General features: G+C 39.4%; 1 protein-coding gene across 1 annotated transcript in view; it reads right to left on the reverse strand.

Moving 5' to 3' along the window:
* The window catches only part of LRRC1 (leucine rich repeat containing 1), a 125,177-nt gene extending 119,717 nt beyond the window's left edge, over window positions 1-5,460 (reverse strand). The window contains 1 exon segment of the mRNA XM_079147641.1: window positions 4,031-5,460. Coding sequence (XP_079003767.1) covers window positions 4,031-4,189 — 159 coding nt within the window. The 5' untranslated portion in view covers window positions 4,190-5,460.
* Between the last annotated feature and the right edge of the window lie 13,060 nt (window positions 5,461-18,520).

Here is an 18,520-nt window from a genome sequence, read left to right on the forward strand (position 1 = left end):
GAACTGCTGGAAAGAGATGCCAGTTCTGAAGATAAGATCTAAACTGAAACATGGCTGGGTGAAGACAAAAGGAACTTATTTCAAGAGGGTATGGGTATCCCCTTAAAAGACTGCAGCTGGGGATGTTGCACTTGAAGTCATATTCATAGAAAATATGTTAACAGTGCATAAAAATTATTTCAAAAGCACAGAAGAGAAGGTGAACAAAGACTCACAAAGGCTCCTGGGTTCTGAAAAAGATTTTTGTCATTATTAGTTTTAACCAATTAAGTCAGACCACAGGAAGGGGAATTACCATGGTTAAGAAATAGGGGCAGCCTGCTAATGACAACATGTTCAACGACTCATTAATGCAACAAGGACTTGAGCTCACAATGCACCAGGTACTTCCCTAGGTTCAGTCATCAGCATCCCTGCCCTTGCAAGGTTTATGTTCTCCTTGGGGAGATAGACAAGCTACAAGTATGTAACTACACAGTATGAACTTAGGTGATGATAAGTGTCCTAGAGCTAGGAAAAATAAAGCAAGATGTGAGAAAGAAGGACCACAGGGAGCAGGTATTTGAGAAATGAGCTGACACCCTACAAATGATCAACTGAACACTAAGAGGAAGTAACAGATGAAACTCAACTTTTTAAGCTGGGAAGACTTGAACACATTCACTTAAAGTTTATTTGCTGCCTACTATACTAAGCACTGTAATGGTGCTAGAGAGATCAGAGCACAGCACAGGTTTGGAGGTATTTGAGAAATGACACACACTGAGGAAAAAACAATGGCATCTGAAACATGAGGGCACACAGAGGGGAAGTCAAGATCCCATAGCACAAAACCAGACAAAATAACTTCCCCACATGGATGGCATTCACTTCCGAGGTCACTTCCACCTTGAACACTCTGACTATATAAGAAAAGGATAGATGCTAGAGCAGAGAAATGCCTAATGCAAGAGAAAGATGCAAAGGAGGAAGATTTCACAAGGCTCAGCAACATTCATTCAACAAATACATAACTGCTTAATGATCAAGGGTGAGCAAATCATGCAAGCACTTCGAAGAAGTTAAAGTGACATCATCTCTGTTAGAACAGATCTCCAAAGAATCACACAGCATGGAGTAGCACAGAGGGGAGCAGCAGATAGATGGGAAAGGATGGTGAGACTACCATGCAATGGGGAGCAAGCTAAGAATGAGGCTTCTGAGGCATCCTCTGAATAACGGTGGTTCTGAGAGGTTGCCACAGGTGAGCGTTAGGTGAGTGACCATCACATCTGCTGATGAGTGTGTTCAAAGAGGTGCCCTCTCTACACCAAACTCACCACATCTTTACCAAAGACATCTGCTCCCCACAAAGCTGTGAACAGCACATAGAAGTCACAGCTCCTTTAAGCTCTACATTCCCAAAAACTAGCGAATCACGGAGGCTTAACAAATGTTTGACAAGACCAAGTTTTAATGAGATGTGTATAAAAGGGGGCACTGAATAATTGAAGGTTTGATATGTGTGAGAAATAGAACAGCTTAGATTCCTACTAGTTGCCCAAAGCAGTTGTAGTTGGTGCATACCTGAATGAACAAGGATAGAGACTGCATCTAACCAGCTGGATAGCTCTGAGAAAGTCACTTCAATTCTGAATTTCAATTTGTAAAAGGAAGATGTTGGAGCAAATGAGAGGTTGCAAGCCTCTTAGTGGAGAGAAGGTATCTGTTATTGTCCTGAAGCCTGCTGTCAGGTAGGGGGTGCAGGCTTCCCCTTAGGCTGTGCTTCCAAATTACAGATATGAGAATACACAACTGGTAACGTCACCACACACAGGGATCTTTGAGGCTTATCAGCAAAAGAGCATCCATGTGGCAAGTGAGGAGCCAGGAGTTTGAAGAAGAGAGCAGGGGCAACGGTGAGCAGAAGCAATGAGTTACAGAGATCTTAGAGGTGAAACAATGGAAGGAAAGATTATGAATGGAACTAATATCAATACTTTCAAGGTGGCTGTTCATTTCTTATATGTACACACCCAAGTAACTCTGGTAAAATAAGTCAGTAAGAAACAGATCTTACATGATCTCAAAACTTACTAAGTTAGGAGCTTTAAGAGCAATAATTACCAATAAGAAGACCACCTCTAGCCCTTGAAATGTTTATTTACTATATTTGCAGAGTGCCATTAGACTTTATTTTGAGCTTCATATTTTGAGCTTCTGAGTTTCCATTTCTACAATCAGTAGAAATACCTGACATTTCTAAAACCTATAATTTCCCATGCCAAGCTAAATTCTCAAACATTACAAGAAAACCCACAAATTTGGTAGAAGGGAATGAAAAGCCAACTGAGTCAAAAGAAATCTTCCAGTTCTACAAAAGAAAGCAAACACCACGAAGAGCACTGACTGCAACATTTCTGGTTGAGTAACTTTTCACTCAATCTTTAATAACTTAATTCTGGAGTCCTAGAAAAGTATTACATTACCTATTCCACATTTCAATGCCTAAAATTATGTAATTTAAAGCAGTGAGTGTGTGTGTCACTTAAGTCATATTTAAGGAAGCTAAAGTCCAGACAAAACCATGTATTTGAAAATTCCTGCAAATAATAAATGCCTGAAAGAACTGGATGGCTTTTCTGCTTCTAAGCTAAATAAAGCCTGGGAGGGGGGGAGGGGGGTTTGCAAAGATCCTAGTGAGGATAATCTCTGTGATTACACAGAGCAAACCATCCAATCAATTCCACACAAACCAAGAAAAGTTCATCCAAGAAGAATAACAACGCTTGAAATGTTGACAAAAACACAGTTCTGATTTTTCAAAACACTGTCAGCGCTGCAGAACATATCAGGTCAGTTTAACGAGCCAGAACATTTGACCAGTGTTTCTGTAACAATGACGCGGTTTGTGTTTAACCAAAAGACAAGCAAGATACTTGAGTTTCGACGCTCAGGCCTCCAGGTCCTCTCCCCGCCTTCCAGCAGTCTCCCTACTTCCTGCACACCTTTGGATTGGCACACAATGACTTCCTGCACACACCTGAATTCAGGATATCTTCCTCCTTAGAAGTTCCTCAAGCTAAATTCCCCAGGTGAACCCACGGACTAACAGTTTGCAGTTCCTTGACCCTTCAATAAAGAAAAAAACTGCATATGTCGCTTGAAAAGTTCGGCCGTGGAGGAGTGATTAATTTACGTAAACAATTCTGAAGAGGCTAACACATCGCTGAAAGGTCAGAAGTAAGAAGGCTGAATGCGGTTGCTCTGGGAAAGACAGCTGCCAGGCTGATCCACCCGCAGAGCCTCTGCTGACGTTCACCTCAGCGCCTACCACGCAACAGGTCCATGCAGGCAAGGCCCAAGCAGCCGGCATCTGGGTATCTGGGCACCTGTGCCCAGTTCCCCAGGCCCATTTTTCCTCCTGCCCCCACCTCACTGCCGCTCCCCAGGGCCACTGCAAGCCGGCCAAGCTACAGCATTTCAGAGAACAGCCCATCTGCGATAAGGCCTGGAGCACATTCCTGCTAAGATGCCGAGATAGTGTGGTTCACTTGCGCGCTGCCCAGGTCCCAAGGTACTCACGTACCTGCTTGACCAAAAGGGAGAAGCCCTGGCCAATGATGGGGAAACAAAGTGAGGGGAACGTCCCCGGGGGCGGGATGCGGTGTTTGGTAGCCTCCAGCTGGGAACATTCCGAGCCACCTGGCTCCTCACCTACCCGGGCACAAGTACCTGGTGTTAGTACCTTGACGTGTAACTTAGCTACTTACTGGCCCAGAATGTTTCTCCAATCGTACAAACTCTAGTAACTACTTGAAAGAAATCAAGTTGCTTTGAATAAAATGTAAAAGAACTTTTACTGGGAAAGGATGGAGTTAGAGAAGCAAGGGAAGAAAGAAGCAGGTGAATGCAGGAAGTGTTTCCTGCTGGACCTGCCGGCCGGCCAGAATCCAAAAGGTGGAAAAGCAGGGGAGAAAGGAAAAAAGGGGTGGGAAAGGGCTGGGCGCGCTTCTCCGAGACCAGGGAGCAGGTAAGGCCGGCCACTCACCTCGGGCAGCTCACGGAGCTGGTTAGCGTCCAGCAACAGCTCCTCCAGGCTACGAGCATAGCGGTAGATTTCCTCGGGGACGTAGACCAGGGAGCAGTGGCGCTTGTCGATGGTCTCCACATGACGGTTGCACCGCCACAGGGGGATGCAGTGGAACATCGCCGCCCCCCGCCGGAGCCAGGTCCCGAGCCGCGGAGCCCCGGGCTCTAAGCCCGCTCTGCCCGGGGGCCCCGCTCCGCGCTGCCCGCTGCAGGCTCCGCGCTCCTAGCTGGCCCCAGGCTCACTCGCCCCTCGCGCCGAGCTCCTTGGTCCAAAACGCTCGGAGGAACCTAGGGCGGGATCCCTCCGGCGTCCCAGCGCCCCCGCCCGCCAGCCTGCTAATCCCCTCCCACCCTCCTGCCGCCGCTGGTGCTGCCGCGCGGAGCTTCCTACTTGCTGCTGCCGCGAGCTCTGAGCATGCGCGCTGCTGGGCGCCCGCCGAGGGCGTTTCCCAGCCCGAGGGATGCTCCGCTCCGGGTTTTCCTGGAGACCTGGATCAGGAGAGGGTCGAGAAACCTGCAGGCGGTCGGCTCACCGTCCCCCAAGTCCGGCTGAGCCTGGGGGAGCATCGAACCCCTTGAGGAATCCAGATTCTGAAGGGGCCTGAGGCTAAGACGAGACGGAGAAGAGGCGTTCTGACAGGAGCAGACCAACTTTTAATTTGTAGTTTTACTTAACACGCTCTCCTCTCTCCCCTTCCCCAAAACAACTTTCTCTTCCGGGGTCATGCAGGACCGCCCCGAAGCGTACCTTGCGCGTTGTGGGCGCTAGGAGCTACGCGATTTGATGTTTTGAGGTGTCTACACTGCCCTCGCTACTTCATTCTTGGCCACTTGTGTGCTAGCTGATCGCCGCAGCCCCAGAAGTGTGAGCGGGCGCTCCAAGCCGGACAGTGCGCCCCCGTCCCCTGCTGTGCCTGGTGGTCCGCGGGCACCGCCTGTAGGCTTTGTAACCGTGGAACGCATCTTCAATAATCATTGTTCATCTACATAGTAGTAGAAAACTCTCCTCTCCGTACCAACAAAAGCATAGGAATCTAAGAGTCTGCAAGATTCTCCTGGACGCGGTTGCACCCGTTCAGGGACTCAAGTACAGAACGAGCAGGCAAAGGTGCGTTTGAGCGGGTTCCAAACCCTCCAGATGTTAGCCCCTGGCGACTAACCCCAGCTGGAGCGGAGAACTGTGGAAAAGGGGCAGGCCGAGGATGCCAGGTGGCTCTTGGCCTCTCTGCAACAACACTCTGTCCCTTACCAAGGGTGGGTTGCTTCCCAAGGAGCAGCTGGGAGGACCTGCGAGGCCCGCTATTTAGTGATAAAGACCTCGCCCCTCCCCCCGACTCATTCCTATGGAACAAGGCCCGGAACCCTGTTCTGCCCCTACTCTCCTGCAACTGCACAATACCCGTCTCGAATTAACCAAACTCTCTCTTCACAACGGGTTGCCGGTCAAATCTAGGTCAAATACATTGATAGGTTGTTTTCTTGGTGTCTTCTCTGACTTCCCGCCCGGCTGCCCACCCAGGTTCCCCCTTCCCTCGCCCCAGCGTCCCACACCTTCCGGTTCAAGTGTATTCACAATCCAGGATCCACCTGTGGTCTCTGCCACAACTCCACGCCAAGCTAGCTCTACCACAGTCACTCCTGCCCCCAAGCTGCCACAGTTAAAATCTAGAGACAACGAGTTCACGTTTCTGCAGAAGGCTGAAAGCTGAGCATGCTCAGTGACCAGCACAAAGTTTTGTCTGAAAGTTGTTTCTGCACAGACCCTTCAGTCATTTCCAATTGTGCACTAGACAATTTACCTGATGAAGTGGGGAAGGGGACATTTAATCATTTAAACTCTACTACAAGGCTCGTTTCTACCCAAAGAGTGAGGAGTCTTCCCAATTTTACTTCTACCCCAGCCCTGTCATCTTAACTCTATCATTCCAGTCTTCTGTTTCGATTCTCCTGATCTGATTCCTACATTCTCAAATAAGAATACCTGGACTTTGAATCTCCATGCCTACTCCTTCATTGTTGCATTACAAAAAGGTGTATACAGTCCATTTTCTGCCACTCTTCATGGATAACTGTAGTTCCTGACTCAGACATCTGGAAAGAAAAACAAGTTACTACCTCTGCAAATTTTCCAAACTGCTTTTTAAAAAATTAAAATAACGAAGGTTGACCCTTCAGTTTAAACTAAGGCTAATTGTGAGAGACAATCACATTGATTTATTTTAATAAACATGTGTTTTAAAGACACGACTGGTCTTTTAAATACTCAAACCCCAATAAGCATTCCCTGTGTGCCTGTCCATGATGCTTACACTTGTTGTTTATGATTATTTTTATATCACCTTAAATCCTAAAGACTGTGACCTCTTGAATAACAGATACTGTATCACCAGCTTGAAAGCTACCACAGTGCCATTTGCATGATATTTAGTTGACAGGTTTTGTTGAATTGACTCTGAGAAGTCAGTGGGAGAATTTGATTTTCTTTGTTTCCAAGGATCTGCCAAGAATTAAAAACAGCATGGTAGTAGAGAATTACACCCTTTCAACTACAAAAATAGGGGACCAATTAACTCTATTCCCCTGAAGAGTTTAGGGGTTTCCCTCTTGATACAATTTCTAGCTTCTTTCCCTGTATACAGATGAGTGTGACTTGATATAAAGAAAATTAAAACTATAAATCAGTGTCTTCCTAGGATAATGTAATTCTTTCCTTTTAACTGTGAACCATTTTTCATAACTTTTACAGTTGTTTGAACTCTGTCTTATCTGCTATCTAAGAACTTTGTAGAATTGGACAGGTTGCTTAAATTTATAAATGTCAGATACATCATTTTTCAGTTGAGGACAACAGACCATGGGATTGTTAGGAGAATAAAATGAGATGGTGTATGTAAAATGGTAAGCAGAGTGTCAGACACATATCAGTTCAATCAACAAATATTCATTGTGCATTATATTAGCTGGCGTCTGGAGTGGTTTTCAACAATACCGGCCTCCTGGTTGATCTCTGTAACTAACTTCTAGCTTTTTCTCTCTCTGATCACTCATTTTGAGGAAGATAGGTGTCATATGGAGCAGCCTAATGGAGAGGTCCACCTGGATTGAAAACTACTAATGACAACTACCAAGGAACCAAGGTTTCTTGCCAGTAGCCCTGGTGGTAGGACTTAGAAACCAATTCTTTAGCCCCAGGCAAGCCTTCAAGTGATTGCAGCACCAGTTGATAGCTTGACTGAGGACACTTGACCCAGGATCCCTCAGCTAAGCTGCTCCCCAATCTTAGCCCTCAGAAACAGTATAAGACAATAAATGTTTGTTGCTTTAAGATGCTAAGATTTCAAATAATTTACTGCACAAGAACAAATAGCTAATAAATGTACATACTAAGCTTCAGGCATTGTGTTAAATACTAGGAATAAAACAAAGAACATGAGACATCTTAGCATCATGAAGCTTATACTCCAAAGGTAAGAGAGTGATAAATGCTCAATTAATGGTTTGTTGTTGTTTTGTACACTAATATTTTCTAGCATGGTATTATCATTCTATTTTTGTTTTAAAGTGAAAATCCACAGTGCAACCTGGTAAGATAGAGATAGGGGCAGAATATGAATTCAAGGTTTGGGCATGTGAAATTGCTACTTATTCACTAGAAAGAAAGAAAGAAAGAGAGGGGAGAGGGAAGGAAGAAAAAGAAAGAAAAAGAGAGAAAGAAAGAAAGATGGATAAATAATCCCAAGTGTACTGAAGATATGGAGCAACTGATATTCATGCATCATGGGGCAAATATAAAGTGGTAAAGCACCATGTCAAATAATTTGAAGTTTCATATAGGCATATACATACCTTAATCATCCAGCCATTCTATTCTTAGATATTGCCACAGAAAAAATGAAAGCATATGTCTAGATAACAGTTATTTACAAACGTTGATAGCAGTTTCATTTATATTAGCCAAAATCTAGGAAAAAATCCAAATATTCTTCAATAGATAAATATTGTTTAAAATGTAGCATATTGAAACAATGAAATAAAACTCAGTAATAAAAAGGAATAAAACATGTAACAAGTGGATGACTCTCAAAAACATTATGTCAAATAAAAGAAGCCAGACAGAAAAAAGTACATACTGTATTATGACATTTATATAAAATTCTAGAAAATGAAAACTAATGTAAAATGACAACCTAGATCAGTGGATACATGCAGCTAGATTTGGAGAGGGAATGTAGGGGGACAGACTGTTGGTAAGTGACATGAGGGAAATTTTCAGAGTGATAGAAGATGTTAACTATCTTGATGAGGTGGTAGTAACATGGGTATATACACTTGTTAAACTCATAAAATATACTTAGAGTAGGAACCTTTTATTATGTAAAGTTTACATATTTGTAAAATTAGTTTTTAAAAATGATCAAATACTGTACAAATAAATGAATCCAACAGGCAGTTATAAATTACATCTAAGGCTAGGTGTCATGTGTGGTAGCTGGTTAACAAATTTTTATTGAGTGTCCGTTTCATGCCAGGCCCTGAGTTAATTTGCTGGGATGACAAAAAGGAACAAGTCAGCTTTTAGTCTAACTGGAAGAAGGGCAGTTATCAAAGGGAATTATAACAATTATAGCACAATGATAGTGGGATATAAGTTTTTCCTTAATCTAGAAAATCTATAAAGAAGTTGATCTCTTTGTCCTATCATGCATCATTCAAGTGACCCTCTGAGTTATTTATATACAGATTAAATAGCAAATTAGATCTTATGCCAAACTGGACATCAGGAAGACAGCTCAATTTGCATAAGGATGTCAGAGCCCTCTTGGAAGGGAAGCACTCAGACCTCAATTCTTGCTTCCCCAAATTTGAATTTAAAGATCTTTTTGTATTTCCCTGCTATAAGGAAAGGCTATGTTCAAACCACTCAAGAAACTTGTGGGCCTACAGAATTCTATGACTGTTAGTTTAGAATTCAATCAGAACCAAAGTTGTTGTACTACAGTCTCTCAAATTTCCTATCATTATTTAAATTGAAGTTATATCCTCATTCCATTGCTTTTTAATTAAAATGTTTAGCCTATCTACATTTAATGTAACTGGGAAATGATTAGATTTAAGTCTGCTACTTTATTGTTTTCTGTTTCTACCCTCTGATTTTCATTCCTCTGTTCCTGTTTTCCTATCTTTTGAGTAAATAAATATATTTTATAATTTTATTTTGTTTTATCTATCAGTGATAGTAGTTGCTCTGGTTAATATAATATTTGATTAAATTTTCATAGCCTACTTGGGGTAAGTATACCAATTCATGTAAAACATAAGACCCTTGCAATTGTTTGTGAATATGTAACAATGAATCCAATTATTATGTATAAAGCACTAATAAAAAAATTTTAAACACCTAGCATCTGCCACTGAATCTATCTTTTGCAAGGCCTCTGCCACAGCTTCTTAGTCTCCTCCATCAAAACAGAAGCATTTGCCAACTCCCTGTTACCATTTTTATGCAGATTGTATGCAGTATAAACCCCACAGCAAAATTTAAAAATTTTCTTTCAACAGTCATATGTGTTTTAAAGAAATAAGAGGAAAAAATATATTTTATATTTATTAACTTACTTACAATTTCTAGTGCTTTTCATTCCTGCCTAGAATCACTTCACCTTTTGGTGAAGGTCTGTTGAAAGCAGATTCTCTTTGTTTTCTTTAATCTAAAATGTCTTTTTTTTTTTTTTTTACCTTGATTCTTTAAAAGTGTTGTCTGTAAAATTTTGGTTGACAGTTTCATTTTTTTTTCTTTTAACACTCTAAAAATTATCTATTGATTTCTATTTTGTTTTATGAGAGTCAGCAATAATCCAAAGTGGAGCTAAGTATGTGTATTGTGTCATTTTCTGTAACCACTTTCAAATATTCTATCTTTAGTTTTTAACAATTTAGTATTTATATGTCTATACTTATGTTGATGGGGCTTACTGAGCTTCTTAAATGTGTACATTTATAACTTTCATCAGATTTAGGATATTTTCAATCATTACTTCACATATTTTTGCTCATTCTCTTTTTTTATACTCATTTTTAAAAGATTATATACTGTGACATTGTGTGTGTGTGTGTGTGTGTGTATATATGTACATATATATATATATGAGGTTCTGTTGACCTCCTCCAATATTTTTTTCTCTTTATTCTCAAGATTGGAAAATTTATATTGGTCTAGTTTAATAATTGGTCACTGGTTCTTTCTTCTATCATCTTCAAGCTGCTGTAAAACCCATATGTGATACAATTTTAGTATAGCTTTTAGTTTCAAATTTTTCATTTCATCCCTTTTTTTTTTTGTAGTTTCTGTTTCTATGTAAAGATTTCTTGTGTGCTCATTCATTAAGAGTACACATCTTCTTTAACTTAAAGTAGGGTTACATCTGAATAAATCCATCATAAGTTGATAATACATTTGAATCTTAACCCACTAAACATCATTCAGTACACAGCAACACAGTACACTGTAGATTATTAGTTATTTACCTTCACAATCATGTGGCTGAGTAAGAGCTCCAGCTCACCACCAACTACCCAGCATTATATGAGTATCACATTCAATATCACTAGTTCAAGAAAAGATCAAAATTCAAAGTACAATTTCTTCCAAATTTGTATCACTTTCACAATGTCATAAAGTTGAAATAATGTTAAGTTGAACCATTACAAATCATAGGCCATCTGTTCCTTTACATACTTGATCATAGTTGTAATACCTGCTTTAAACTCTTATAAGCTGATACCAACACCTGGGCCAGGTGAGATTCAAACTCCCTTAACTGCCTCTTCTTTTTTTTAAGTGTAGGTCACATCTTTCCATCTCTTGTTATGCTTATAATTTTGAATTGTGTCCCTGCCATTTTGAAGGATAGAATTTCTGGACTCTGTTATATTCCTCCAAAGAATATTTTTCTCATTTTGATGTGTATGTTTGTTTTAACAGGCAGTTAGTTTGGATGAAATAACATTGAAGCTCTTATTTTCATTGTGGCTAATAGCAGTGATCATATTCAATTTTTTATTCAATTAATTTATTCTTAATTAGGTTCCTTGATAGCTGAACCACACATAATTTATGGGTCAGGCAGGGATTTGGACAGTTTATTTGCAGACTTTAGAGTTTCTGTTCTCACTCACCAACTGTTAGATCTTCCCCCTCTCACTCTCCAGCTGGTCACCCTGGCTCTGATTAATGATACTTCAAACCAGTTAGACTGGTTTACAGATGCATTTTAGCTGATCTATGTAGTGGAGATTAACAGACTAACATTTATGCTTGTCAAAGTCATAAAAGCAGGAAAATGACCCATCTTCCAGCTATAGCCACCCTTCCAGTTTCTACTTAATTTTTGTCACTCCCCAGTACCTATAGATAGTTGATTTTTATATTTTGTTCAACATTATAATCGTTAAATGTAGGGAGACTGGTCTTATGGTAACTGCTCAGTTGTTATTGCAAGAAGAAAAAACTATCCCTTGATTTTTGTTTCCAAGTACTGGGGATTGAATCCAGGGCTTTGTGCATACAAAGCATATGCTCTACCCCTGAGCCACATCGTCAGCCCTTTTATAAATTATAATCATTTATTTATTTACCTGCACAGACTATAACACCATAAGAACAACCTAAAATTTTGTATTGCAATACTTTTAATCTATTCCTCAACTCGTAGAAATTACAAATGAGCAATTTGAGTTTCATATGCTCTTCTATTTTTTCAATCTCCTAATAAATGTGCTAATGATGAGTCAAATATTGAAAAACATTTTGTCTTGATGGAAATGGACCAAACGTTATCGGTTATGTGGCGTGGTGTAAAGAATTCCTGATTCTGCATTGAATTTTTTCATCTGTCACTACTGGTGATAAGATCTGTATGAGTCACATTTAACTCAAATATTTATTTTCTTCATTTTTACAAAAGAAATGATTAAGCTACCCTCAGAGAGCTGTTGAGAAGATGGTGGGTTAATGTGATAAAAAAAAAAAAAAGCTGTCTGTAGTACAGAGCACTACCCAACAGGCATTAGTCATGGACAATACTCCTTGCTCAGTTACTAGTCAAAATAAAGCATGCTATGTTAGTGTTTTGTTTGGGTTAACAACATGTACAATATGGGATCGGTAGATATAAGATTGTAAAGTATCTCAACAGAAAAGAGATTACATTAAAGAAGTTCCATCAAGACTAGCAGCTAGAGGTACCAGGGAATGAAACTGACCAAATTATATTGTTAAACTGTGTGCATGTACGAATATGTAACAGTGAGTCCCATTATTATGTGTGATTATATGCACCAATAAATTTTTTTTTAAAGTAGCACCTGCCACTGAATCCATCTTTTGCAAGCCCTCTGCCTCAGCTTCACAGTCTCCTTCTCTAGAGAAACAGGATCATGTGGGGTAAAATTTAGGGGAGGCTCACAAACAGACTTCCATAGGATGTAGCAAAACTCTCTGAACAAAACTTTACATTTCAAAAGAACAGGTTAGCAGGCATCACCTCACTTGATCAAATGTATTGTTTAGTTATTTAAACAAACACAGATGTCTTATTTATTTTCCACCTTTATCTACAAAAGGTTTAAGAAAAATTATACAGATAAGTCTCTTATATCTCTCTTACTTTATAGTTATAGTTCCTAGGATATAAATTAAATCAATGTAGACATTCTTTGCAATGATGTCCAGAATATGCAGCACAATAATAAAGAAAAAGATGCCAATGAGTACAATTGCCCTTTCTAACGAGCAGTGCCATTCAAATTATTCAAAGACCATAAATAAAAGAAACTTAACTTAATTAAAATAAGCTTTTAAAGGGCATATTTCTCCAGACAAATTTGCAGCACTTATAAAGGTTTTGCAAACTTGACTGGAGAAGAAGACATCTTTTAGGCCCGGGAAGCTTGAACTGTCAAAGCTTTTGTAAAGTAAATTAACAAAACTTCCAGGCTGACAATTTAAAAAATATTTTTAATTATTTAAGAGTACCCAATAGTTTATTTTTATTTCCCAATTTTATTACCAATAAAATAATAAAGGTCATATTTGAAGTACAATATTTTGATTTTATTCAAGTATATTCATTTATATTATTTTATTTGTTTACCCTATTTTATCAGACTATCCAGAGATCCCTTTAACTTTAATTCATTCATACTATTTTCCATTACTACACCAACTGACAAATCTTTCTCTCACTTTCTTCCTGCAAACTATAAAGGAGAAATATTTTCAAAGAGCACCAATTTGTTGTCAATATTTTATTTTCCTAATATATGAGTAGCTTATAAACAAATATATTTCTTTTAATTAATTCAGTATCTTAAAAGAGATGTTTTAAAAAATAGCTTGGGTGGAAATATCAGTATCTGATATAATTATTGACCTGTCTTTGGGACAACCTGAATCAATTTATAGGAAGACCACTGAACAGATTTGTTCTGCTTAAGAAAATCAAGCATGAATTTACCTAATCATTCACCAAATTTCAGTGGGGAGATAATTCCTGCTTCTCCCAGGATTTGTTGCCTTGCCAAAAGGACTTACTAAAAGGCTTCAAGGGACAATCATATAATGCAACTGAAACTGAAGTTTATTTCCCATAAAGTTTCATACAATTTTTTGTAACTACATATCTAATGTAGAAAGACAGTATAAACGCATTAGTCTTGAATACATTATGTTGTTTGTGAATAGTTGAACCAAAAAACACCTGTAAAGACACAATTGAAAATTTTTAAGCCAAGCAGAATATGAACCCTCAATGGACCATTTTAATTTCTCTCAGACATACTGTACAACAAGAATTTGAGGAAATTCACATTGAAGGCACAACTTGCTAAAATTCACATCACATAGAAAAATCTGATCTCAGATTTTTAAAGATCTTAAGAGATACAGAAAATAAGACTTCACATTTATAAGTAAAAATTAACCAATTCTTTTCTGAAGTATAAAGTAAAATTATTAATAAAAACTACTGAATTAGAAATTCAATGAGTGTCATTCCTGGCTTCTCAACAAAATATCACTGGACCGCAAAGAATTCACCTTTTCACTGCTTATTTTCCCATCTCTGAAGCAGGTGGCTATGAAGTTCTCAATAGCTCTGAAAGGACTATGATTCATCTTCTTCAAAATATTCAGCTGTGCTGGGCATGGTGGTACACGTCCGTAATCCCAGAGACACGGGAGGCTGATGCAGGAGCATTGCAAGTTCAAAGCCAGCTTCAGCAATTTACTGAAAACCCTAAGCAACTTAGCAGGACCTTGTCTCAAAATAAAAAATAAAAAAGGTCTTAGATGTGGTTCAGTGGTTAAGTGCCTTTAGGTTTCAATTCCTGGTACCAAAAAAGAGAAATAAATTCAACTAGAAATATTTTAATATAAGTAAAGGGCAGAAAGTCCACCATAAGTAAATCATCCTGTCAGGTTTTCAGTTTTGCAAACATTCTCTTTCACAATTCACAAGCAATATACCTCTGTCTTTTCCTTATCACTTTTTCTTTCCCACTTCTCCAACGAATTGTCACCATTAAACCTGTTTACCACCTGTCGATAGCCCCTTCTCTTCCTTTTTTTATATATTCATCTGGTTCCTCATCTCACTTCACTTTACTGAAAAGGAACAATGCAAAAGTTGAATTTGTTAGGAATGAGAGGCAGTTACAGACAACCCATAATTAAATAATATCTCTAATTGAAATAATTAAATAATGTCCCTAATTTGAATAATCCACAGAAACGAAAGAACTCACAATGTCACACTTTCACTGTTGGATCTACCTTTTTAACTTCCAAGAAGGTAATATTTATATAAAATACATGTATTAATACTTATACAATAAATTTTTAATATTTATAATACATATTTATAATATTTTACCATATCATATCATGCATACTTTAGTATTTTATTTTAAACCTAAATGGATGCAAATATCAATTTTGATCCATTTCAACCCCTCTTGGGAGGTTAATGCAACTAGAGTACCATACCTGAAGGCAGCCAGGAGGGAAAAGGGGAAAGGAGACAAGTCACAGGCAGGGAAGACACTCTTCCCTGGGGGTGGGGGCTGGTGGAGTTCACTGTGACTTATTTGGGAATAATAAACAAGTTACCCTCCAAGTATGGGCTAGGAGTGGTATTTTTACTTCCCCTATAACTATCTACCTGATTTCTGATGTTCACTTGGAGGGAAGCTGGGGCAGGTGTGTGTCTATAGAACAAAGAAAAGGAAGTAGAAAATGTACCAAGGAGACAGCCAAAGCAGCCATGGTTTTAAAGAAGCAAATTCAATCAAAGGAAAAGTTCTGCCATGCATGAAATGGAAATGGAAAAGTACAGCTGATGTGATAACTTGTAAGACTATGCAAAAGATCTGATTACTGTCACTATTATTGCTATTATTTTGTGGATTGTGTTGAAGTTCTGTTGCTGTTACAGTCCATTATCCAGCAAGGCAATGCTGATGTTCCCAGAGTGTCTAAATCCCTTTTGTAAAAGCAAAACTGACTTTTCTAACAAGAGTAATGAAATGAGATAGAATGGATTACAACTTCAGGCTGGCTCCTTAAGACTATTTAAACCATGAGGTTTAAATAGACAGACTCTAACATAGTCCCAAAGGGTGTCTTAGTATTCATGCTTTTGTATTATTCCCTCCCTTCAGTGTTGGTTGGACTTATTCACTTGTTTCTAATGAATAAAATACAGCCAAAGGATGTCACTCCTAAGATTAGATTGTAAGACTGGCTCTCATTTTGAGTGTTCCCTCTAGTTTGAATTGCTTGCTGTAGGGGAAGCCAGCTGTCATGTCCTGAGACAGCCCTGAGGAGAGGTGACATGACTAATGCTTAGGAGCAGATCTCCTACACTTGTCCACTGTCACATCACTGAGCTTGGAGGAAGATTGTAGAGCTCCAAGTGACATATTGGTTGTATCCTCCCAAGAGATGATCCCAAACCACCTAAATAAGCTGTTCTCAGATCTCTGGCCCACAGAAAATTTAAACTGATGAATATTTGCTATTTTAAGCTGCTAATTTGGGGGCGATTTGTTGGAGCAGTAATAGATAATGAATACAGACCATAAAAGATAGCAAATAAGAGTGAAATGCTACATGAAGGCAGTGGAAAGTCAGAGTCAAGGTGGGCAAGAGAGAGGTAAAGAGAACAGTGCTCACTGAGTAGCTATGCTGTGCAAGACAAGATGTCAGACCCCTCACAGGCATATGTGAGGTTATTTCCACTACCCTACCACAGTGGCATCAATATCCTCATACTGCACACAAGAAGCTCAAGGCCCAGACCTCAGTAATCTTCCCAGCATGACACAGCTAGTCAATAACAGATGACAGATTCTGAACTTTGGTCTAAATCTGAATTCCTGCTCCTACTTCAATCCGAATAGCAATGAAAAGGGAGAACAAACGCTTTGTGGCACTAGAAAGGAGAGAAAATGTACCCAGCTGAACATTTCAGACACATGCCTAACGTATTATGTGATAAGGGATGAAGGGGTGTATGATCAGGGTGCTATGGGAGTGTGGGAGTGTGAAGCCAGCAACATCTCATTCTGCTTGAGGGGTGGGAGGGGATGGCGGAACGTCCACAGAGAGGCTTCTCCTAGAAATTAATAGCACAGCCTCTCTACTATTCCTTGGGGAGCCGGGGCTCTAGACTCAGACCAGTTATTGGTTCTGTAACCTGGACAAGTTACTTCTTGTCACAGTTTTCTTATCTGAACTTATTAAATTAGGCAATGCTTGGCAGAGATAGGTCATATGGCAAGTATTTAGTAGATGTTCTTAATTCATAATAATATGGTTACAATTTTCTCTTCAAAACTGACTATTTCTTGTTAAATGTGTAGTACTACCTTTTATAATCATCAGTCAGTGATTTTTTTAGGGGAGAAAAAACTGCATAATTGGGCAAGAATTGAGGGAGGAAAAAATGTGACAGAGACTGTGAGAAAAGGAAAAAGGGGTAAAAGCAAAGCTATGTGTTTTGAGATAAAGAGTATGAGACAAATGAACAGCTGGGAGCAGGGATGGGGAGGGGGTTCAGCATGTGGACCCTCTGCAGGGAGCAAAGACTGTGCATTTTATGGATAATAATGCTGTCAAGAACAACGTCAGGCCCACAACAATTTAATGAACTCATTCTTCCTTTGAGCAAACACTAACTGCAACCTACTGTACGCGCCATCTTCCTTCCTAAGGGGGGCATTGCAGAGCTTATGTTCTAATAAGGCAAGACAACACAGATTGTACACAATAAAACTACATATGTTAAGTGCAAATACACCTAAACTTTGATAATTGCTAAGAGCATGTTAGAACAGAAAAATAAGCTGGAAGTAGGAGGGTGGTGTACTGCCTTAGGTGCTCAGGAAAGTCCTGGTGGATGCTGAAGATGACAACTTCACAGTCCCTTCAGGGTTCTTCCCTGCCGAGAGCCTGCAGCATCCCCGAGTGTCAAATAGAGGGAGAAGAAAAGAACTGGAAAACCAGACATTTGTTTCAAAATTTATGATCAATAAACTTCTAAAGTGGAAAGGCTTTGATTTCTTTTGCAGACAGTTTAACAGTGCTAAGCAATCATTCCTAATAAAGAGAATGGATGACTCACCTAGTCAGAATTCCAAACATGCCATTCTTTACCTACATTGATTGGTAGTCTCCCTGTATTGTTTGCAGGGCTGTCTGAGACTACAGGGAGGCAAGTGGGGCACTTGCATGATCCTGAGAGGGATTGCCCCCTTAAATTTTGCACCCTAGGTGTCTCACTCACCTCACCTTAGTCCTAGCTCTGATTGGTAGGCTGGTTGGCTCTGTGGTTAAGTTTTTGCTTTTCATTGTAATAATTTTTTAATCCAATGATATGTGCTTATTAATGTTGATCAATAAAAAGAAACTAAAAAGTAGAAAGTAATAAAGCACCCCAATTCATACCTCCCAGAAATAGCCTGAATTAACAATAGGCAAATATCATTACAGACCTCTCACTGGAGACAGAAAGTAGATGGACTGTAAGCAATGTAGGTAGAGAAGCAAGTTTGAAAGAGATTATTTTATAAAGGTAGGATAATACTACACATAATTTATTAATTACATTGATTTTTGCTTAAATTTAACCAAAGGAAAAGCAGAGACATCATTGAAACTGAGGTAAATGTTTCTTTACCCCAAAAATATTCATTCCTTAAAGACCCTTCTAAAAGTAAAGAAAAATGGTTATTAAAATTATTCAAATTTGGAGAATGTAAGGGAGAAGGGAGCAGGGAGGCTGTGTTTTTCAAATTTAGTGCTGATCTTGTCTAACAAGAAAGGATGAGGTTATTAGCACACTTACCCTTCCCTGAGACTGCTGATTTGTGTGTGTGTGTGTGTGTGTGT

This window comes from Sciurus vulgaris, assembly GCF_902686455.1.
Source record: "Sciurus vulgaris genome assembly, chromosome: 7".
Classification (NCBI taxonomy): domain Eukaryota; kingdom Metazoa; phylum Chordata; class Mammalia; order Rodentia; family Sciuridae; genus Sciurus; species Sciurus vulgaris.